Source organism: Notothenia rossii (assembly GCF_949606895.1).
Source record: "Notothenia rossii genome assembly, chromosome: 4".
NCBI lineage: Eukaryota > Metazoa > Chordata > Actinopteri > Perciformes > Nototheniidae > Notothenia > Notothenia rossii.
The window spans coordinates 91,965,647-91,989,819 of record NC_136902.1 but is presented as its reverse complement, the minus strand read 5'-3'; the positions used below and the strand labels follow the sequence as shown (position 1 = coordinate 91,989,819).

Below are 24,173 nucleotides of genomic sequence, written 5' to 3'. Positions count from 1 at the left end.
TTTCATGTGTTTAAAATAATGTTTGGTCATGTTATAGGATTACCTGTATGAAGACTCAGTTGTGTGCTCAGGTGAGAAGGATTCAGGAGCCTGGAACAAACAAAGTTAGTTATTTTAATAGAAATCAAGTTAAGTTCTAGGTTCATGAAACCAAACCACAATTCCACAACATATTCAGACCAATTTGAAAAATGCTAATGAGTCTGGATCATCTGAGTTCATCGTCAATTTCAAACGGGATATTAATGGGTTAACATGTCACAGCAGTACCAGCCAATCACAGCACAGTAATATCAGCCAATCACAGCACAGTATTACCAGCCAATCACAGTAACAGCCCATTGGGGCGGGATATTGTTTAGGTTTCTAGATAAATTGCGAGCATTTAACTTGACAGCCCTAATAAATGAATTAAATATACTTCACTCTGTTCAACTGCTCCTTTCTCACCTTTCTGTCTGTCTTCACTTCCTGTTCCACATCGGAGTCACCTGAAGGAGAGAGGTGGGGACAGAGAAACATAATAATAAAGCAATAATAATAATACAATAGTTTGATGAATGGAGGATGTGGTTTCAGTACTCACAGGTCTTCTGGATCTTGGCTCTGATCGTCTCATCATCTCTGATCCTGCAGGGATGAACACAATCCAACAATTTTGGATAAAATTTAAAATAAGTGTTTGTTCTTTGAGTCAGCTTCAGAGTCCTGACTGATCTCATGCTTTACATCCCATCATATCTTCTCTGCAAACACTACGACTGACTGCCACAGCTCTCAGCTGCATCACAGGAAGTAACTGCTCATTAGGCTAGAAACTAAAAACATGACAGGAAACAAAACAGAACACCTTTTCCACTCTTCTGTAAAATCCTATATGTCTGTTAGAAAGTTGCTCACTAACTAAATGTGGATTTGCATTTTCAGCTTACAATATATTGTTGATGGAAGAATGAAAGAACCTGCAGTCAGTGGGAAACATCACTGATCTGTTGAGATTCCCCAGAGAGAGAAACACCTCCCTGTGTTTAATACAATACTGCTGAACCAGCAGAGACCCCGTACTGACCCGAGAGTCTCCAGTCTGCAGTCTGGACTCTCCAGAAGATCTCTCAGCAGCTTCTCTGAATCCTGCAGATCGTTGTAACTCAGGTCCAGATATCTCAGATGGATGTTGGACTTCAGAGCTGAGGCCAGAGCAGAACAGCTGATCTCTGACAACCTGCAGCGCCTCAGTCTGAATAAAGAAAACATGATGTAACTTTAGAAAACAATGTTCCTGTTTGAAATAACTCCAGGTTTAATAATCTGCTCAGAGCTGAAGAAGGTCAGAAAGTGGAAACTCCAAACAGGTTAAAAACTGTAAGATACAGAAAGAGGGAAAGAGCTCTCATTCATATTAAAGACAACGTGCTTCTACTTCAATAAAACAAGGAGACTTCACATCTGAGACTCTGCTCCATCTACACTAACTCATGATGTGCAGCCAGACAAATACAAACCACAGAAACTGATTCAACTCAAGATCACAACGTTTACAAAGATCACAATTCAGGATGAATTTTAAATGTGAAGAAAAACCTCCAGAATATGTATTTTAGGAACAGTGGAGTCATCAAATCACAGCATCTTCAGAGTGAACTATTCAGTCAGTATCAGCATCATGTAGCTTCAGGAACATGTTGGAAACAGCAACAACTGAACATACTTGTTAGTGTTGGATCGTTTTAATATAACTATTTCATTATTGTATTTTATATCATTAGTTAAAATCATGATGGAGAATACAAGATGAATTTCAGCTGTTTAAAAGGTTCAGAGTGAATTCTGCAGTGAAGGTTTTTTGTTGTTATATTTAAATGTAAAGATCAACATTGCATTATGCAACTCTAGCATTAAGAGGCTCAGTGAGGATCAGAGTGATATCAGCCTGATGTCTGCAGCTCAGAGTCAACACAACTCTCACATATTCATCTCAGCACACAAGTTCAAGATGGAGAACTGACCTGAGAGTCTCCAGTCTGCAGTCTGGACTCTCCAGAAGATCTCTCAGCAGCTCCACTCCTGAATCCTTCAGAGCGTTCTCACTCAGGTCCAGATCTCTCAGATGGATGTTGGACTTCAGAGCTGAGGCCAGAGCAGAACAGCTGATCTCTGACAAGCTGCAGCTACTCAGACTGAATAAAGAGAACATGATGAGGATAAAAATCAGTTTATAATCCAATCAGATGTTCAGGTTTATTAAGTGTAGCTCAACATTCCTGTTTCCTAATCAATTAGCTTTTCCCTGAATTAAAGTGACTGTCTTTTTGTTTTTGTGGATCATCATAATATCAGCCTTCCGTTCATTATCTGTGAAAACATTGAAATCAATGGGAAGCAAGAAAAACATGTATGCTTCAGAGATCAATGTGAAACTAATATGAGTTCAGATGAACTTCTTTATTCAGATGTGACCATTTACTAAAGACAACATACATTTACTTGAACAACTAGCAGTGGATATCTAACATATATATTTTAAGAAACAGTCAACTTTTATGACTGCAGACTAAATGTAGTACAAGAAAAATAAGAATATGAACAAAAGGACTGTGGCAGTGGGGTGTGGTTAGAGCGCCGGCTGCTGGAGGGATGGGGCTGGCTCCAGACCGCTGGACAAGGATCAGGTAACCAGGTGAACAGTAAAGCATGTCAGTAACCTGGCTCTTGTCTCTTGGTCTGGGTCCTGGGGGCAGAAGGACTTGCCCCAAGAAAGCCTGTCACTGGCAGCAGTGTTCTGTCTGTTTCCTAAAGTATGGATGTATTGTTTGCAAGCTGTGGCCAGTCAATAAAGCTTTCTTTTAGGCAAGCCTTCCTCTCCTTCTGTCCTTTTTAACTGGGTGAGCAGGAAAACCCTCACAACGACATACACACATGTATGGTTGTTCAAGCATTAGGTTCAACTGTTAATGAAACACATGAGATCTCCAGCAGTAACAGAGAGTCAGTGAACTGACCTGAGAGTCTCCAGTCTGCAGTCTGGACTCTCCAGAAGATCTCTCAGCAGCTCCACTCCTGAATCCTGCAGATCGTTGACACTCAGGTCCAGATCTCTCAGATGGATGTTGGACTTCAGAGCTGAGATCAGAGCAGAACAGCTGATCTCTGACAACCTGCAGCTCCTCAGTCTGAATAAAGAACACATGATGTAACTTTAGAAAACAATGTTCCTGTTTGAAATAACTCCAGGTTTAATAATCTGCTCAGAGCTGAAGAAGGTCAGAAAGTGGAAACTCCAAACAGGTTAAAAACTGTAAGATACAGAAAGAGGGAAAGAGCTCTCATTCATATTAAAGACAACGTGCTTCTACTTCAATAAAACGAGGAGACTTCACATCTGAAACTCTGCTCCATCTACACTAACTCATGATGTGCAGCCAGACAAATACAAACCACAGAAACTGATTCAACTCAAGATCACAACGTTTACAAAGATCACAATTCAGGATGAATTTTAAATGTGAAGAAAAACATCCAGAATATGTATTTTAGGAACAGTGGAGTCATCAAATCACAGCATCTTCAGAGTGAACTATTCAGTCAGTATCAGCATCATGTAGCTTCAGGAACATGTTGGAAACAGCAACCACTGAACATACTTGTTAGTGTTGGATCGTTTTAATATAACTATTTCATTATTGTATTTGATATCATTTGTTAAAATCATGATGGAGAATACAAGATGAATTTCAGCTGTTTAAAAGGTTCAGAGTGAATTCTGCAGTGAAGGTTTTTTGTTGTTATATTTAAATGTAAAGATCAACATTGCATTATGCAACTCTAGCATTAAGAGGCTCAGTGAGGATCAGAGTGATATCAGCCTGATGTCTGCAGCTCAGAGTCAACACAACTCTCACATATTCATCTCAGCACACAAGTTCAAGATGGAGAACTGACCTGAGAGTCTCCAGTCTGCAGTCTGGACTCTCCAGAAGATCTCTCAGCAGCTCCACTCCTGAATCCTTCAGAGCGTTGCCACTCAGGTCCAGATCTCTCAGATGGATGTTGGACTTCAGAGCTGAGGCCAGAGCAGAACAGCTGATCTCTGACAAACTGCAGTACCTTAGTCTGAATAAAGAGAACAAGATGAGGATAAAAATCCGTTTCTAATCCAATCAGATGTTCAGGTTTATTAAGTGTAGCTCAACATTCCTGTCTCCTAATCAATGAGCTTTTCCCTGAATTACAGTGACTGTCTTTCTGTTATTGTGGATCATCATAATATCAGCCTTCTGTTCATTATCTGTGAAAACATTGAAATCAATGGGAAGCAAGAAAAACATGTATGCTTCAGAGATCAATGTAAAACTAATATGAGTTCAGATGAACTTCTTTATTCAGATGTGACCATTTACTAAAGACAACACACATTTACTTGAACAACTAGCAGTGGATATCTAACATATATATTTGAAGAAACAGTCAACTTTTATGACTGCAGACTAAATGTAGTACAAGAAAAAACCATTTGTTGAGAAATTTAAAGTTTGCTTCTTTGATTTTATTGCTTGTGAATGGAAAATGTGTTCTCTCACAGATATTCAGCCATGTAGTTTCATCTATCTGTATCCCTAAGTCCTTTTCCCAGATCTTTTTTAAGGTTGGAAAGGATGACTGAACTCTTTTAGAAAAAACTGCATTAAATTCTCTAATTTTACCTTTGATTGTGCTCGATGACATCAATATCTCCTCCTCTTCCAACAATCCCGATCTCAATTTATTGCTTTTAATAATTGATTGGATCGCGTTCCTCATTTGCAGGTATCTGAAAAAATCCTTATTTGAAATGTCATATTCTGCTCTTAAATGATTAAATGATTTCAATGTTATATCTTTGTGAAACAAATGTTTCAATTGCTTTAGACCTGATTTCGTCCATTTGTTTATATTGATTGACAACAAATATTTACTAAGATCAGGATTGTTCAAAATAGGAGAAAAGATTGAAATACCTGAGTTAACATGAACTTTTTTTGTACAGTCCCTCCAGGCTAAAAGTGTATTGACCACTGTAAAACATTTGGCCATATTTTTCACCTTATTGAAGTCTTTAACGAATATAAGAGTTTCCACTGGCAACGGGTCAAATACATTGGCTTCTATCTGAACCCATAGTGAATCCTTTCTTCCCAGAAACCAAGATGGTACATTTCTTAATTGAGCTGACCAGAAGTAGTTTTGAAAGTTGGGAAGACCAAGACCCCCCATGGTTTATGGTTTCATAAGAGTAATTAACTTGATTCTTGGTTTTTTATTACACCAGATCAATTTTGAGATGTGTCTATTGAGAGATTTAAAATAATCAGCGGATAAATAGCGTGGTAACATTTGAAAAAGAAAAATATATCTCGGTAGAATATTCATTTTTATGACATTGATTCTTCCTAGCAGTGATATTGGTAATGTGGACCATTTGGATAAATCCTGTTTGAATTTGTCAATGAGCGGATTGTAATTCTCTTTAAACAGATTATCCAGGTGTGGTGTTATATTTATTCCTAAGTATTTAAAGCCACCTGGTGACAAATTAAAAGAACAAGACTTTTCCAAATTTGCTGTTGGCGTCATATATAAGAAACAAGCATTCGATTTCTTAAAATTAATTGTATATCCTGAGTATCTTCCAAATTGCTCTATCGTGTCGAGCAGATGTGGCACTGAATTGTCTGGGTCTGTTAAGTAAAGAATGATATCGTCAGCATACAGAGAAATGTTGTGTTCATCGTTAATCTTCACTCCTTTAATGCTTATGTTGTCTCGCACACATGACGCCAGTGGTTCAATTACAATTGCAAAAAGCAAAGGTGACAGTGGACACCCCTGTCTTGTCCCCCTTGTTAGTGAAAACAAATCTGAAGAACTGCAGTTAGTGATAACCGCTGCTTTAGGATTTTTATAAATTGATTTGACCCACTCTATGAATCGAGAGCCCATATTTAATCTGTTCAAGATAGAAGAAAGAAAATTCCACTCAACCCTGTCAAAAGCCTTCTCTGCATCTAAAGAAAGAAGCAGAGAAGGTTTCTGACAGGTGTCCAAATGGTTTACAATATCCAAAAGTCTCCTTATATTATCAGAAGAATATCTGCCCTTGACAAAACCTGTTTGATCAGGACTAATTAGTTTAGGTAAAATAATTTCCAGTCGTTTTGCTAATAATTTGGTGATAATCTTATAATCATGATCCAAGAGGCTTATACAGATGTAGCGATTCATTTCAGACAGTTTGAAACGCGAGGGCCGTGATTGGTACTCCCTCGCTCAAGGGAAAACCTCCAGCTTGACTTGAGACCGCCCCTGTGATAGATAAATGTAATTATAATGAAGCCAGCTGCAATGGATCATTGATCCACCAGGGGGTGCAGTGGGGTTCCACACTGGAGCTCATGTGAAATAAAGTCAGATACAGTACGCTGGATGTACAGCGGAACTTTGTTAAGATCCATATGTCACGGATATCATACTACTGTGCTAAATAAGAGACATGTAATCATTTACAAAACATCACCATGTTGTTATTTAACAAAATAATTTTGTTATTCGAAAAAAACGAACGGGAGGAAATGCTGCCCGGCTCTCGATTTTTAATCCTAATTTAATCATCATCTTCACCACGATCATTTATGTTTATGTTCGCCGAATTGACATGAAATCACTGACACATATGAATATACTGTATTCAACTTCATTAAAACGTTATTAACGTGCCTAAACTCAGTAATTCACCAAAAATATGTATATTTTAATGGAGCTTCGTCGGTCGATCAGGATCCCAAAGCGTGGCGGAGGGATCCTCATCTGGATGAAGGGTGTTATTTTCCCCATAAAGAACAAGTCGCTGCAAATTATCCCGCTTATTACATGGCCACAGTCTCAACAAAGTAACGACATGACTCCCAATATTAATTGAAATGCTTTTATGGATTTAGAAAATGTTTTTATTGATTTAAAAAATAATTGTATGTTGTGGTGACTCTAGTTAACCATAATTCACTTTTGGGTTACAGTTCCTACACGGACCTTGTTTAGTGTAACACCGAGTATTTAGGTTGCCAAGCTAGAGCTAACAAGGCACTCTAACTTGACTCTCATGACTGAGCACATGTGTGATATCTCTATGGCTTGATGGAAAATAAAGAGTGGAATTCCATCTTAAATACTCCGCCTCCTACTCCTTCTTACCGGCACTACACTGGTGACCCTGCGTTTTTCGAGATAGTTTCCGAAAAAATGTGAACATGGCTGAACGAGATATTTTCGTTAAGCTGCCGGAGTTTTGGGAGCATGCCGCGGAGGCATGGTTTGCACACGTGGAGGCTCACTTCGCTTGGAAGCATCTCCACGACGAAGAGCTGAGATATTACCACGTGGTGGCTTCGCTGGGGGTTTCTACTTCAGCCAGCATAGTGGGTTTCATCGCAGCACCCCGACGCCTCGGCAAATACGAGGCTATCAAGGCTCTTCTCCTGAAGACATTTGGTTTATCGACGAGAGAAAAAGCCCGCCAAATTATGGACATTCAGGGCCTCGGAGGTGGCAAGCCATCTCAGTTAATGGAGAAGATGCTAAGCCTGCTAGGAGGGGAAGATGCCCATATTTTGTTCATGGAGATGTTTCTTCAACACTTACCTCCCCGGGTCCAGACGGCGTTGGCCAACACACCCATCACGGAGCCCCGCGCGCTGGCCGGAGAAGCGGACCGTTTCTTCCTGGCTACACGACAGTCTTGTACGGAGACGTTGGCTGTGGCGCACAGCGGCCCTTCGGCGGGCAAGAAAGCATGGCGGAGGCCGGACACGGCGGCGCCGAGTCGGCGAGGAGATACCGGTGAGTGTTTCTACCATGCACGTTTCGGGACGATGGCAAGGAGGTGCATCGCTCCATGCAGCTACAAGCCTCCGGGAAATGGGGGTGCCTGCGCTCAGTAGTGGCTCTGAGTGTCGGCGGCACGGGCAGGCTCCTTTTCGTCAAAGACAGTGTTTCAGGGAACCTGTTTCACTGCGACACGGGTGCGCAGCGGAGTGTGGTTCCCGCGTCGAGAGAAGACATCACTCGAGGCGGGCACGACCAACGGCTAACAACGGCTAACGGCGGACCCATTCGCACGTACGGATTAGGGGTGTAACAACTAATCGACTTAATCGATTAAAATCGATTACCAAATTAGTTGGCAACTAATTCAGTCGTCGATTCGTTGGTGACGTCATCACATGTGTTCTACACCCCGTTAAGCTCCAACGTTATCGCTCTTTTTTATCGGTACAGGAGACATTTAAAACATATGTCATATGTATTATTGCTACATAAACATTATATCCCAGTCTTAGTGTCGCCAACTCCGTTTCTAATGCAATATGACTACAAAATGCGTCTATAATGTATTTTCGATCTTCCCAATTCAGGCGAGAGATCTCTCCCCCGCCTGCTTGCGAGGGGGCGGGGCAGTTTACACACACATGCAGGAGATGGCTGAGAGAACGCGCTCCGAGGTGTGGTTAAACTTTAGCCGTCTCGATGTGGACAATGCTCGTTACCAAAAGTGCAACAACAGTTTATCATATAAAGGCGGTAAAACGAGCAATTTGTCGAAACACTTAGAAAAAGTGCTCCACATTCAGACGGAGGAATGCACCGGGTTCCACTGTCTTTCTAGTAGCTCTGTAGCCCCATCCACGAGGAACCTTTCCACGTCAGGTGTTATGTATGCTATCAGCAACACACAGAGTTAACTCAGTTATAAAAACATGGGTTAATGATTAGAGGTAACTGAGTTATTTATTTTGTTAAAGTTTCAGCTATTCTGTTCACAGTTCTGTCATCACATTATTTAATATGATTTGTTAAAACATTGTTGTTTCTTTTGATGTGAAATATTATGCATTTAACTAAAAATAAAAAGCAATGTTAGTTTTGTTCACAATTTGTTTAGTTAGTTTACCTTATTTCTTGTCAAAAGAACCGTTAATACTATCGTTAAAAGGACCAGATCGATAAGCAGTATTGATATAAGTAGTAGTACAGTTAAAACCTTAACGATCCGAATAATCGATTAATCGTTTCATTAATCGATAGATTAATCGATTATCAAATTAGTCGTTTGTTGCAGCCCTAGTACGGATTACGGCTTATGTGTTTGTGCATCGGTGGACAGCGTTTCAGCTGGGAGTTTGTAACAGCGGACATTTATTTTCCTCTTCTTGGGGCGGACTTTTTGTGTGCTCATGGGCTGTTGGTGGACATTAAAAATAAACGTTTAGTGGATGCCTTAACGTTTTCTTCTCTCGTGTGCACACTCGGCAGCGCGGCGTACGACGGGCTGTCGGGCTCGCTGTCGGGGGAGGACATTTTTCTCAGACTTTTGGCCGAGTTTCCTGATCTGTCGCTGCCCACTTTCTCCGCGCTCACCACCAAACATGGCGTGGAGCACCACGTCACCACCGAGGGGCCTCCAGTCTACGCCAGGGCCCGACGGTTGAACCCTTCTAAGCTAGCCGTAGCGAGGGCGGAATTCACAACCATGGAACGCCTGGGCATCGTTCGCCGCTCCAACAGCCCTTGGATCTCTCCTCTGCACGTCGTGCCCAAGCCGAACGGTGGTTTCCGCCGGTGCGGGGATTACCGCCGACTCAGCGATGCCACTACACCTGACCGCTACCCGGTGCCGCACATACAGGACTTTTGCGGCTTTTCCTCGCTCGCTTACAGCCCGGTCGCTGCGTGAGTTCCTAGGATGGTGACTTTCTACCACCGTTTCATCCTCCGGGCCGCCCACATCATGCGGCCATTGTATGAGGCTCTGAAAGGCAAGACCCCCGTTCAGGCGATCGACTGGACAGCAGAGGCGGAAGTCGCTTTCACTGAAAGTTAAAGACGCGCTGGCTCAAGCGGCTTTGCTGGCGCACCCTTCATCCACGGCTCCCATCTCCATCACTACGGATGCTTCGGACTACACAGCCGGCGCGGTGCACGAACAATGGCTGGACGGAGCTTGGCGACCGCTCGCCTTTTTCAGCAGGCAGCTGACGCCGAGGGAACGCAAGTACAGCGCTTTTGACCGGGAGCTCCTGGGTCTTTATTTGGCTGTGCGACACTTCCGTTTTCTTTTGGAAGGCCGTGAGTTCACAGCGTTTGTAGACCACAAACCGCTCACCTTCGCCATGTCAAAGGTGGCAGAGCCTTGGTCGGCACGTCAGCAGCGACAGCTCTCCTACATTTCGGAGTTTACCACAGACATTAAACACGTGGCTGGCAAGTCAAACTTGGTTGCTGATTGCCTCTCCAGGGTCGTCATCGAAGCCGTCCAGCTGGGCCTGGATTATGCACGTATGGCGGCCGACCAGGTCACCGACTCCGGCGTCCAGAGTGTGAAGACGGAGAGCGCTGGGCTGCGCCTGGAGGACGTGGTGTTCGGCGACGCGGGCATCACCCTTCTGTGCGACGTCTCTACGGGCCTGTCACGACCGGTCGTCCCCGCCAACTGGAGGCGTCCTGTTTTCGAGGCGGTGCACGGCTTGTCTCACCCTGGCGTTAAACCTTCGGTGTGCTTGGTGGCCGCGAAGTTTGTCTGGCGTGGGCTGAAAAAGGATGTAAGAGCTTGGGCCGGGGTGTGCGTGGCTTGCCAACGCGCTAAGGTGCACCGCCACACGAAGGCCCCTTTGGAGCGGTTCCTAGTGCCGGAGAGGAGATTTGACCATGTTAACATCGACCTGGTAGGTCCGTTGCCCTCCTCTCAGGGTTTTTCCTACCTCCTCACCATGGTGGATAGGACGACCCGTTGGCCGGAGGCGGTTCCTCTTGTGTCGACTTCAGCCGCTGACGTTGCTAGGGCTTTTATTGCGACGTGGGTGTGTCGTTTTGGCACCCCGTCAGACATTTCCTCGGACAGGGGCTCACAGTTCACTTCAGGGCTCTGGGGCTCGGTTGCAGACAGTTTGGGGGTCAAACTGCACTGGACTACCGCTTACCACCCCCAGGCTAACGGCCTCTGCGAGCGCTTCCATCGCTCTATGAAGGCGGCGCTTAAGCCCGGCCTTACGGACGGTAACTGGGTCGACAAGCTGCCCTGGGTATTGTTGGGCCTGAGGACCGCGCCTAAGGAGGATCTGCAGTGCTCCACGGTGGAGATGGTTTACGGTCAACCCCTGAGAGTCCCAGGGGAATTCCTACCCAAGGCAGCAGTTCTTTGGTCTCCTACGGCTCAACGGGTTTTCCTGCAAGATGCGGCGGAGGCTTTCGTTCCGGTTCCGACTTCGCAGCACGGCGCGCCGGGGTCTCAGGTGCCAGCAGAGCTACGTTTGGCTGGGCACGTTTTCGTCCACCACGACGCGCACAGGGGCCCCCTACAGCCCCCTTACGATGGGCCTTTCCGAGTTTTGGAGCAGGGGGACAAGCACCTGGTGGTCGACATGGGTGGCAAGGCAGAGACCGTCACGGTGGACCGGGTGAAGGCTGCTCATTTGGACTTGGAGCAGCCGGTGGTGTTGGCCCGTCCACCACGACGGGGTCGACCCCCATCTTCAATTCCCGCTACAGGTTCGTGTCCTGTGGTCCCGGTTCCCACTTTGCCGGGAACCGCACGTTCAGGAGTTGTGTTGCCTGCCCCCATACTCAGGAGTAGAGGGGGTCGGCGTGTTATTCCTCCCCGCCGCACGGACTTTGTTTATCTGTGAATTCTGGGGGGGCTTGTGTGGTGACTCTAGTTAACCATAATTCACTTTTGGGTTACAGTTCCTACACGGACCTTGTTTAGTGTAACACCGAGTATTTAGGTTGCCAAGCTAGAGCTAGCAAGGCACTCTAACTTGACTCTCATGACTGAGCACATGTGTGATATCTCTATGGCTTGATGGAAAATAAAGAGTGGAATTCCATCTTAAATACTCCGCCTCCGACTCCTTCTTACCGGCACTACAATGTATTGATTTAAATTGACATCCATCCGCTAAGAAAAATAGTCCGTTGTTACCGTTTTTTAAACAGTCTGAATGAAACGGCAGCTCTCAGCTGTGTATTTACACAACTAATGGCCCATCAACCACAGCTCTCTCCCCCCCTCCCCCCCCTGATCTTTCTTCTCCAGCAGCTAGATTAACAGTAGGTTACTCTGAGGGACCATAGACTGTATGTGACAAGCTTACAGATAGTGACGTAACAACACCATAAAAGATGGTGGGTTGAAAGCAATACGGGAGGTAAAAATAACTAGAATAATTGTGACTTATTTATTGTGGCTTTTATGTTTTTAGGTATAAAATGTTATGTAATTCAGGCTTATAGTTCACCCTTCTCTAAAAGCCTTCAACAATGACAATATTCATTGTAATTTAATATAAATCCTTGTAAAAAATAGCCTACTGTAAGTTAAGAAATCATTTCAATATGTACATCTTCTGATGTAACAACAATAACATTATAAATAGTAACATAGCTGAACATGGTATTGCACATTTAGCTTTGAGTGTTACTGACCTGAGATGTTTTTATTACATGAATTAAGGTGACTGAGGCTTTTTAACATACAGGGATGCAAACTCATCAGGTATGAAAAAGGTGACAAGGATCCGAGCCCCCGGCTCCCCCACCCCACGGAATGACAGAGGATGTTAGGAGTCAGAACAACTAAAGCAGCAGTGTTAATAATAACAGAAATGCCAAAGAGTCACATCTAATATAAATATATAAAAGCATTTATTTTAAATTGTGTTGCAGTCAGTTTATAATTTTGGCAGCACTGTTGAGCATTTTGAAAATGTATTTTCAGGCCTCTGTGCAAGGCTTAGTCTTTCTATCTTTATAGCCACTGGTGTAAAGTAACTAAGTTCATAAACTCAACAAGCACTATACTTGGGCACAATTTTGAGATACTTGTACTTTATTTAAGTATTTCAATGTTTTGCTACTTTGTTCTTCTACTCCTCTACAGTTCAGAGGTACATGGTGTACTTTTCCTCCACTACATGTATTTAATACCTTTAGTTACTTCACAGATGTGGATGAATGATGTGAAATATAATCAAGTGTTAAATCAGACTTTAGTTCCACCTGGAGTAAATCCACAAGCTACCCTGCAGTATACAAAGTCCTTCAAACTAGCTGCACCTTTACCAGCTTTGAGAACACTTTCATGATCAATCATTATAAAACATATCATATCTATTATTCTGAAATGGACCAATCTGCACAATGACTACTTTTACTTTCGCTACTTTCACTATATTTTGATGAGAATACTTTTCTACTTTTACTTGAGGAACATTTTGAATGCAGGACTTTTACTGTAACAGAGTATTCCTACACTCTGGTACTTCTACTTTTACTCAAGTACAAGATCTGTGTACTTCTACTTTTACTCAAGTACAAGATCTGAGTACTTCTACTTTTACTCAAGATCTGAGTACTTCTACTTTTACTCAAGTACAAGCTCCGAGTACTTCTACTTTTACTCAAGTACAATACCTGAATACTTCTACTTTTACTCAAGTACAAGATCTGAGTACTTCTACTTTTACTCAAGTACAAGATCTGAGTACTTCTACTTTTACTCAAGTACAATATATATATACTTATACCACTTCTGTTTATAGCCTATGAAAAAAACTATTAGAAATAGAAGGCTAAAGCTAACGTTAGCAGATAGTGACAATGTATGCTAGCTAGTTAGCTCAACGATTCCCACTAAGAAAAATAGTCCGTTGTTACCGTTTTTTAAACAGTCTGAATGAAACGGCAGCTCTCAGCTGTGTATTTACACAACTAATGGCCCATCAACCACAGCTCTCTCCCCCCCTCCCCCCCTGATCTTTCTTCTCCAGCAGCTAAATTAACGGTAGGTTACTCTGAGTGACAAGCTTACAGTTAGACACAACACTGTCATTGCAAGTGACCCTCAGTTAGTTGACTTTTATGTTCAACTGCTAAATTCGTTACTGATAAAAAAAGGGCTTCTACTGTACCTAATTACCTTAACACTAGAACCGCCAGAGGTTTTTGTATAGGCCTACCTAAACCCGTCAAATCCCGCTATTAGAATGCAATTTTTAACAACATAGGGTGCTACAAAACACACTTTCAGGAAAAGTCACGGACTGGGAGACTTTATTATTTTATTGAAAAAAAGTTACGTTGCACACACACAACACACATCACACAAATTGACCCGATTGGCGGTTCTAGTGTTAAATAAACTCACTAATTAATGAAACCAGTTCAATACGCATTATTCTTATTCTTATCATTCTTTATGAGTGCAGAAATAGTCTTAAAATCAGATCTGTTTTTTAAGTGAAATCTGACGGCAGGCAGTTAGCTCTGATCAACTATGATAAATGCGCCGCACCTAATTGCTGGCCATTCAGCCACAGACACTTTTCGAAATGGGGGGGAGCTAGGGGGAGCTTGGCTCCCCCGAAGAGGGAGGGAGCTCCCCTGAAGGCTGACTTTGAGATAAATAGGGGGAGCCCAAAACAATCGTGCATATTTGTGTCACACAGATTAGAAATGTTGAGTTTCTGTAAATAACAGTTCTTGAAATAAATAATAGTTATTGTTCATTACAGTTTCTGAATATTTGTTTTATATTTGTGAATATGTCTGGGTGTTGCCATCTGTACGTGGCGGCGCTGCATTCTTACTTACGTTGCTATGGTTATGGCGGTGATGCCGGCGCGGTATTTGAAATGTTCATATTGATATTTTTTTAACTCTGGCTTTGTAATAAAAAATATGGCAAAATGAAAACAGCCAAGCGTCACAGCTTTTGGATTCACAAGCAAAGAAGCGAAGGAGTCTAAAAATGACAACATGAACGGAAAACAACTTTTAGTTGGCCGGCTGTAAGCGGCGTTAGGGTCGAGTTTGACAGCTCCACACCGAGGGAGAGGCCTGCCGATGCGGAGCCTGAAGAGGCTTCAACAACGGCCACATCCGCCGGCATAGTGACACCGTCTGTATTAGTAGAAGAGTGTTTTTATAGCAATTGATTGCATCCGCGCTGCTGCGCCAGTCAACAGAGCGTGCGTGTGACATATTTAGTAGCAGGATGTGCTCTGACAAATGGGTAATTCGAAAACTGACAGAGCTCCCTCTATACAAATCAAACTGTAGAAGGTGTGAAAGCACCTATTGTTTTAAATAATGGTCGGAATGTGACCTGTGAGCCTTCTGAATTACCGTGGGACAGCACATTCTAAACTAAAATGTTCAATCAATAAAGTAACATCTTATCTTATCTTAATAATATCTTCATATTAATAATAATAATAAATCATACAGTATGTGTCCGAAAGGGAGCAGGAGGAAGCAAACACAAAAATGTACTGCATATTAAAGCAAGCGATTGTAAAGGTTAAAGTATGAGCATAACAAATAAAGAAGTGTAATGTAAACATTTACATAATAATTATGATTATTTAATATATAAAGACTATTTATTATTGAATTAGAAGATTAGATATACTTTAGTTGATCTAAAATATTGATGTGTTCAAATGCTCTTCAAAACACAACTGAAAGTCCATGAAACTTGTCTTTCTGTATTTGTGAATGAAGCGCCATCTCCTGGTTAAAACCTGAAATTGAAAATCTGGCAACGCCCTCTTGGAAAATAGTGCGAGGGCTTAAAATTCCTCTATACTGGTCTTTGGCAGGTCGTAGGCAGGAAGCTATAAGCAGGAGTCTGAAATGAAGTGCTACATCTGTAGGCCTAAATGAAGAACAATTCAAGGGGTCTTTCCCTTCTTTATGTAGTACAGTAATATATGCAAGATGCATTGATTGAGGAAGTGTTCTGTTGTGCATTGACATAAGTACAGGTTGAAGTTCAGTCAGAAGCCATCTGGCCCTGGGCTTTTATTTATAGGCATAGATTTAATTGCAGCCAAAACTTCTACTTCTGTAATTGATGAGTTTAGAGACTCTTGGACTAAATCAGATAATGTATGTAAATTAATGTTATGGAGCTAATTGTCCAGTTCATCTTGTGAGTAATCAGATTGAGATTTGTATAATTTGTTATAAAATTCATAAAAAGTCTGGTTAATCTGTTTTGGGTGGAAGGTTATCTTGTTGTCTTTCAGACGAATTGTCTTTATAGCCCTTTCTGCTTGCTCCTTCTTTAATTGATAGGCAAGTAGTTTACTTGGTGTATTGCCGAATTCATAATTATTTTGTCTGATAAGATTCATTTGTGTTATGATTTCATTTGTTAAGTCAATATTTAATTTAGCTCTGGCTTTGTTTAATTGTTTCCAGTTTTCATCTGTTGATGGAGATTTATGAAGTACTTCACATCTGTTTACTTCTCTTTCAAGTTCTTGTCTGAGCCTAATTTTTTCACGTTTTTTTAAAAGATGTGTATGAGATAATAAGTCCTCTTAAAGTAGCTTTCGCAGCTTCCAAAATAATATTCGGATCTATAGAGGGGTCATTGTTTTCTTTTATATAGTACCTTATCCACATTCGCATTTTTTATTTTAATTTTTCGTCTCTAAGTAAGGAGTTATCAAATTTCCAGCGCCTGGATACAAATTCTCCACTCTCCAAGTGAATAGTTAAATGAACTCTTAGATGATCTGAAATATTAATGGAATCAATTTTACATTCTTTTACCCTATGCATGTATTTTGAGGGAATACAAAAATAATCTATTCTAGAATAAGAGTTGTGGACATTTGAAAAGAAAGTGTAATCTTTGACATCTTGATTTAATTGACGCCATACGTCAATAAGGCTACATTCTGCACAAAGCCCCTAAAGGACCTTTGAGGATTTAAGATGGTGGCTCTTGGACTGGTTAGATTGATCTAATGTAGGGTTAAGAGTGCAGTTAAAGTGGCCGCCCATCAGTCCTAATCCTTTACTATTTTCATTGAAGAGCAGCACCATGTCAGACATGAACATTGGTTCATCTATATTGGGAGCATAGATATTTAAAAAGTTGATTGGGGTTCCAAAAATAGTACCAACAACCAAAACAAACCGACCATTTGGGTCCGTAACACATTTTTCTAATTCAAATGGGCAAGTTTTGTTTATCACAATAGCTGTCCCTCTACTATGGGTTTTATATGATGAGAAATACACCTGACCTATCCAATCTCTTTTCAATTTAAGATGTTCAGTATCTGAGAGAAAGGTTTCTTGTAAGAACACCACATCAGCTTTGTCTTTTTTAAGAAGAGTTAGTACTTTATTCCGTTTTATGGGATTTCCCAAGCCTTTAATTTTCCAATAATATAATTCATGTTTTGCATGCTGACTGCTGCATGTCTGTGGGATTATATTTAATACGTTGTATATTTTGGCCCCATACACAAAAGGGATTGTCACTGCTTTTATTATTTACCATTAAAACTAATGTAACACAAACGCAAAACACAAAAATAAAACAATATAACATCCCACCCAAACCAGGGTCTTCTAACCCTGGCAATTCATCTACCCAATTGATTGTAGCCCAGAGAGAAACAAGCGTCAGAGAAATGTGCATCTCAGATCTAACGAAATGTCCTCTTTGTGTTGGCAACTTGGAGCTCCCATCCTCAGTTCCCATTGAAAATAAATAAATGTCTTCCTAATTCTCCTCCTTAACGGGGGACGGGTATATAGAAATCCGCATCCCAAATGTCATCATGGTATGTTCCATTCGATCATTTACATGTCAAACAATATATTGAGGATAAGCAAACCCTCTGAACATGCCTTTTTCGAGGAATACTTTGATCACCAGATCGAACTCCTTGCACTTTCGGGGTACCTCTAATAATAATAATAATAAATGGGATTTATATAGCGCTTTTCTAGACCCAAAGACGCTTTACATTATGAGTGAGGTCGACAAACAAAACAAGAACAAAAAGAAAAAGAAAAACAAAACAAAAACAGAAAAGCAGTCAGGAGGATGTTGGTTCAGGGGGGAGGGGCGGGTTTAAGGATAAGCAGAGTTGAAGAGGTGGGTTTTGAGACGGGACTGGAACAGGGTGAGGGAATCAGACTCACGGAGGTCTTGGGGGAGGGAGTTCCAGAGCTTCGGGGCTGCCACAGAGAAGGCTCTGTCCCCGAAGCTCCGGAGTTTGGCCTTGGGGATTGAGAGCAAACCGGCTGAGGTGGATCTGAGGGACTGGGGTGGTTGGTAGAGGATGAGGAGGTCAGTGAGGTAGGGGGGGGGGGGGGGCAGATGGTGGAGGGCTTTATAGGTGAGGACCAGGAGTTTGTAGTGAATGCGGTGTGAGACGGGAAGCCAGTGGAGTTCTTTGAGGACCGGGGTGATGTGATGCCATGATTTGGTGTGGGTGAGGAGTCTGGCGACTGCGTTCTGGACACGCTGGAGTCTGTTGAGGGATGTTGTGCTGATGCCGAAGAGGAGTGAGTTGCAATAGTTTAGGCGGGAGGAGATGAAGGCGTGAATGAGTCGCTCAGCTGCGGGGCGGGTGAGAGAGGGACGGAGTTTGGCGATATTGCGGAGGTGGAAAAATGAGGTTTTTACAACTTGGCGGATGTGGGGGTCGAGGGAGAGGGTGGGGTCGAATATCACGCCAAGGTTGCGTGCCTGGGTGGAGGGGGAAACAGGGGTGCCATCGATGGTGAGTGTCAGGTTGGGGGTTTTGCTGAGGGTGGATTTGGAGCCGATGAGGAGGAGTTCAGTTTTATTGCTGTTGAGTTTGAGGAAGTTGTGTTGCATCCAGGATTTTATTGCAGTCAGACAGGATTCGATGTGTGTGAGAGGTTGTGGGGGGATTTGGTGCTGAGGTAGATCTGTATGTCGTCAGCATAGCAGTGAAAGTCCAGGTTGTGATGGCGGAGAATCTGACCAAGGGGGAGGATGTAGATGATGAAGAGGAGGGGGCCGAGTACTGAACCTTGGGGAACACCTTGGGTGACTGAAGCTGTGGTAGAGGAGTGATTGTTGAGGGAGATGAAGTGGGATCTGTCGGAGAGGTAGGACTGGAGCCACCTGCAGACAGATCCTGGCGAATGGTGAGTTTAGTATTACCCTCGTAGATTGACATTTTCTTCGCAGACTGCAGTATCACTTCTTTATCTCTGACTCGTAGAAAGCGGATCATAATTGGTCTTGGAGACTTCCCTGGTTCGGGATATGGTCGTAGAGAGCGGTGAACCCGCTCCAACTCTAGATTCTGATCGAGGGAGAGTTTGAGCCAGGAAGATAGTTTCTGTTGAATATATTGAAGTAGTAATTGGCTGCCTTCTGACTTCTCTGGGAGCCCTAGTAAAACAAGGTTTTTACGTCTCCCTCTATTTTCGAGATCATCCGTCTTAGATTCCAGCGTCTTTATCAACTTTTCGGCTCTGTGAAGGTCCCGTGCTGTAGTTTGTAAGGTGTCTTCTAATGTCGAAATTCTTTGTTCAGCTTCATCCATACGCTGAAGTTGATTCTCAAGGGCCTGGTTTGTTGTAGCTAGTGCTTCTTTCATTGTTGAGACTTGACTAGTCACAATCTCCAAACGATTATCAATTCCATCGAGACGATTAATTATTTCAGAACGTTGAGATTTTAACTCGGACATTATCTCAGCAAACGAAGGATTTCTATCATCCTCTTGAGACTCATCCTCTGGTTCTGGTAGGTCTTGGTTGCCTCGTGGGCTTCTTCTTGGAATCCTTCCTTCTTTTTCTTTCTTTTTGTAGCAAGAGTCTTTCCTTAGATGTCAACTCTTAACTATAGTCAATAAAGATGTTAAGCTTTTTCTCTGAGTGGAGGTGAAAAACTCAAATGAATCACTGAGGTTGTGCGGAGCTCTCAGCTCAGGCTGCCATCTTGTTCCTCTTGGCCCAACTGTTCCTCTCGGCCCAACGGCCCAATATAGCACATTTATAAACGATTTTTGGTCGAGCCAAAGTGCTGTACATATAATAAAAATAGCCTACAGTAGAGACACTTTACAGCAAATACAACAGCACAGATTGTTCAGAATATCAGGATGAGAAAAACGACATCCTCTGTCCTTAGACCCTCTCATCGTACAAGGAAACACTTCCAGAGAAACCCACAGTTTAAAGGGGAAAAAAATGGGACAAACCTCAGGGAGAGCAACAGAGGAGGGATCCCTCTCCCAGGACGGACAGACGTGCAATAGATACCGTGTGTAAATCGAAGAGATAATACATTCAACTCAAGATCCCAACGTTTACAAAGATCACAATTCAGGATGAATTTTAAATGTGAAGAAAAACCTCCAGAATATGTATTTTAGGAACAGTGGAGTCATCAAATCACAGCATCTTCAGAGTGAACTATTCAGTCAGTATCAGCATCATGTAGCTTCAGGAACATGTTGGAAACAGCAACCACTGAACATACTTGTTAGTGTTGGATCGTTTTAATATAACTATTTAATTATTGTATTTGATATCATTTGTTAAAATCATGATGGAGAATACAAGATGAATTTCAGCTGTTTAAAAGGTTCAGAGTGAATTCTGCAGTGAAGGTTTTTTGTTATATTTAAATGTAAAGATCAACATTGCATTATGCAACTCTAGCATTAAGATGCTCAGTGAGGATCAGAGTGATATCAGCCTGATGTCTGCAGCTCAGAGTCAACACAACTCTCACATATTCATCTCAGCACACAAGTTCAAGATGGAGAACTGACCTGAGAGTCTCCAGTCTGCAGTCTGGACTCTCCAGAAGATCTCTCAGCAGCTCCACTCCTGAATCCTTCAGAGCGTTGACACTCAGGTCCAGATCTCTCAGATGGATGTTGGACTTCAGAGCTGAGATCAGAGCAGCACAGCTGATCTCTGACAAGCTGCAGTTCCTCAGACTGAATAAAGAAAACTTGATGTAACTTTAGAAAACAATGTTCCTGTTTGAAATAACTCAATGTTTAATAATCTGATCAGAGCTGAACAATGTTTTAACGTCAGCAATGATGTAGAAACAAATCCCTGATCATCTGGAACTCTCTGCAGCAGTTTCTCTCATCAGATGTTTAACAACTCCTTCATCTCCCTCACAGCTCATCAGTACTGACAACATCTCCACTGACTCATGGAGCACAGAGTGAGTCTGTGGAAGCTCAAACACTCTCCCTCACACATTCACCTTCTCTGATCTTTGTTATTCTTAAAGTTTGGATTCCATTTCCATTTGGAAATACAGAAACAAATAAAAGCATTAAAATGTCTTCAGGCAAATTCTGAAAATCATAAACACAAACAGATCTGTATGAACTGCAGTAAGTGAACTGACCTGAGACCCTCCAGTCTGCAGTTTGGACTCTTTAGTCCAGAACTCAGCAGCTCCACTTCTGAATCCTTCATCTTTCTGTTCTCACTCAGGTCCAGCTCTCTCAGATGGGAGGGGTCAGACTTCAGAGCTGAGGCCACGACTTCACATTCAGTCTCTGAGAGTCCACAGCCAGTAAGTCTATAATGACACATATATCACAACTTGTGTTAGTATAAAAACAGAGGAAACATTTGTTTAACTTACTGAATTTGAAATGGAACAACTTTTAACATATTATGTTGATTTAATGTAATAATAGAGTTTTCTTTATTCATTGTCAGCCTGTCAGACATTATTTTAAACTCTGAAGCATTGTGGTAAAAACAGATCTGATTTCATGTTTAAGAAACTGCAATGATATATTAATAACTGCTTTCACCGATAACTGTAAATACTGCTGTATGTTGTGATCACATGCTGCTCTGAGAAAACCTCTAAAGTCCTTCATGTGTTTGACATGTCGCCTCCATCACTCAAAATAATGTGAAGAAAAGAAAAAAATGTTAAAATGTCACAATATATAAATAGAATAACTTGATCATTTAATTTTGCTCTCAAAGTATTTAACATCAAACATTTTATAATGTTTATTTGAAGAAATAAACTTCTGATCCACATCAATTTATAAAGTTAATCACATCTGGACTTACTTGGCCTTCCTGCAGTTCCTCACAGCTGGAAGCAGTCTCCGTCGTCCCTCCTCTGATGTGTGGTACTTCTTCAGGTCCAACTCATCCAAAACCTCCTCTGACATCTGCAGCATGTAGGCCAGAGCAGAGCAGTGGATCACAGAGAGTTCTTTCTCTGATCTGTTCTCTGACTTCAGGAACTCTGTGATCTCCTGATGTACTGAGAGGTCCTTCATCTCTGTCAGACAGTGGAAGATGTTGATCATCCTCTCAGGAGAGATTTGATAACTTCTCATCCTCTTCAGGTTCTTGATGGCTCTCTGGATGGCTTCTGGACTGTTGTCTGTGCGACCCAGCCGGCATCCGAACAGTCTCTGGATGATCTTTGGACATTTGTCTGTGCAACCCAGCAGGCCTCCTAACAGACTCTGGTTGGACTCCAGAGAGAGGCCGTGGAGAAAGCGGACAAACAGGTCCAGGTGGCCATTTTCACTTCTTAGGGATTTCTCCATGGCTCCCTTCAGGAAGACATCCAGGGATGGGTAATCCTGATCTCTGCTATCATTGTCTTCGTCCCTGTCTCTCTTCAGGAAGTCCTTCACTACCTCTGTGTCTCTGTTGGTGTAACAGTGGAACATGTAGACTGCAGCCAGAAACTCCTGAACGCTCAGATGAACAAAGCAGTAGACTGTTTTCTGGAAGATCACAATCTCTCTTTTGAAGATCTCTGTACAAACTCCTGAGTGCACCAAGGCCTCGGTGACACCAAGGCCACAGCGCTGCAGGTCTTCTTGGTAGAACATGATGTCTCCTTTCTCCAGATGTTCAAACGCCAGCCTCCCCAGCTTCAGAAGAAGCTCCCTGTCAGCCTCCGTCAGCTGCTGTGGACTCGTCTCATGTCCCTCTTCATACTTCTGCTTCTTCCTCTTGGTCTGGACCAGCAGGAAGTGTGAGTACATGTCAGTGAGGGTCTGGGGCAGCTCTCCTCTCTGGTCTGTAGTCAACATGTGGTCCAGAACTGCAGCAGTGATCCAGCAGAAGACTGGGATCAGACACATGATGTGGAGGCTCCTGGAGCTCTTGATGTGAGAGATGATTCTGCTGGACAGGTCTTCATCACTCCATCTCCTCCTGAAGTACTCCTCCTTCTGGGCGTCAGTGAAGCCTCGTACTTCTGTTACCCTGTCCACACACTCAGGAGGGATCTGATTGGCCGCTGCAGGTCTGGAAGTTATCCAGACGAGAGCCGAGGGAAGCAGCTTCCCCCTGATGAGGTTTGTCAGCAGCACGTTGACTGAGGACTGCTGACAGACATCAGACACAACCTCATTGTTTCTGAAGTCCAGAGAAAGTCTGCTTTCATCCAGGCCGTCAAAGATGAGCAGCACTTTGCAGACAGCCAGCTGCTCTGCTGTGAGCTTCTGTAAGGTTGGATGGAAAACATGGAGCAGCCTGAGAAGACTGTACTGCTCACCTTTGATCAGGTTCAGCTCCCTGAAGGAGAGCGGGATCACCAGACTGACATCTTGGTTTCCCAAACCCTCGGCCCAGTCCAGAGTGAACTTCTGCACTGAGAAGGTTTTTCCAACTCCAGCGACTCCGTTGGTCAGGACCGCTCTGATGAGAGTCTGTTGGTCAGGTGAGGCTTTAAAGATGTCCTGGCACTTGATTGGAGTGTCATGGAGGGTCTCTTTCTTGGAAGCTGTCTCCAGCTGCCTCACCTCATGTTGGGTATTAACCTCTTCACTCTGGCCTTGTGTGATGTAGAGCTCAGTGAAGATGCTGTTGAGGAGGGTTTCACTTTGATCAGTTCCTTCAGTCACACGTTCACATCTCCTCCTCAGACTGAGCCTATGTTCATTTAAAACCTTCTGCAGACCACTATCTGCTGGAAGAGAAGGAAACAGGAGAGAATCAGGAAATGCTTTTGAGAATCTGAACAGTCAGGGTTTTAAATGACATGATTTTTATAAAACATTTTAATGTCTATACTTTACAACACAGAACATCCTGGACATGGAGACTCCAGAAGGAACCACAAATACTAGCTGCCAGATATTTATACTCTCATACGTAAATGTTATATAAGTGCTGGGCTAATGTAGTAATGTCTGAGTAAGACAGAAAGCGTTTTTTAGGGAAACACTGCTGTCCCACGTGAAATATTTGTGTACACACTTTAAAAGCAAAGCCTTGAAGAAGGGATCAGATGATACAGTGTTTCTATAGAAGAGCAGACACCCAGCACCCAC

The 24,173-nt window shown here is 42.7% G+C and overlaps 2 protein-coding genes across 2 annotated transcripts in view; both read right to left on the bottom strand.

The window, feature by feature from the left end:
- LOC307037426 (NACHT, LRR and PYD domains-containing protein 3-like) overlaps positions 1–23,939 on the bottom strand; it is a gene marked incomplete at its 5' end in the record, with an annotated part of 32,219 nt that extends 8,280 nt beyond the window's left edge. Inside the window, 7 exons of the mRNA XM_079678290.1 lie at positions 451–491; positions 587–630; positions 3,940–4,110; positions 20,655–20,825; positions 21,254–21,430; positions 21,943–23,809; positions 23,924–23,939. Of these exons, the coding sequence (XP_079534416.1) occupies positions 451–491; positions 587–630; positions 3,940–4,110; positions 20,655–20,825; positions 21,254–21,430; positions 21,943–23,809; positions 23,924–23,939 (2,487 nt within the window). The remainder of the gene's footprint in view (positions 1–450; positions 492–586; positions 631–3,939; positions 4,111–20,654; positions 20,826–21,253; positions 21,431–21,942; positions 23,810–23,923) is intronic.
- The window catches only part of LOC307034969 (NACHT, LRR and PYD domains-containing protein 12-like), a gene marked incomplete at its 3' end in the record, with an annotated part of 263,271 nt that overhangs the window by 34,798 nt on the left and 204,300 nt on the right, over positions 1–24,173 (bottom strand). The gene's annotated exons all lie outside the window — the stretch shown is intronic.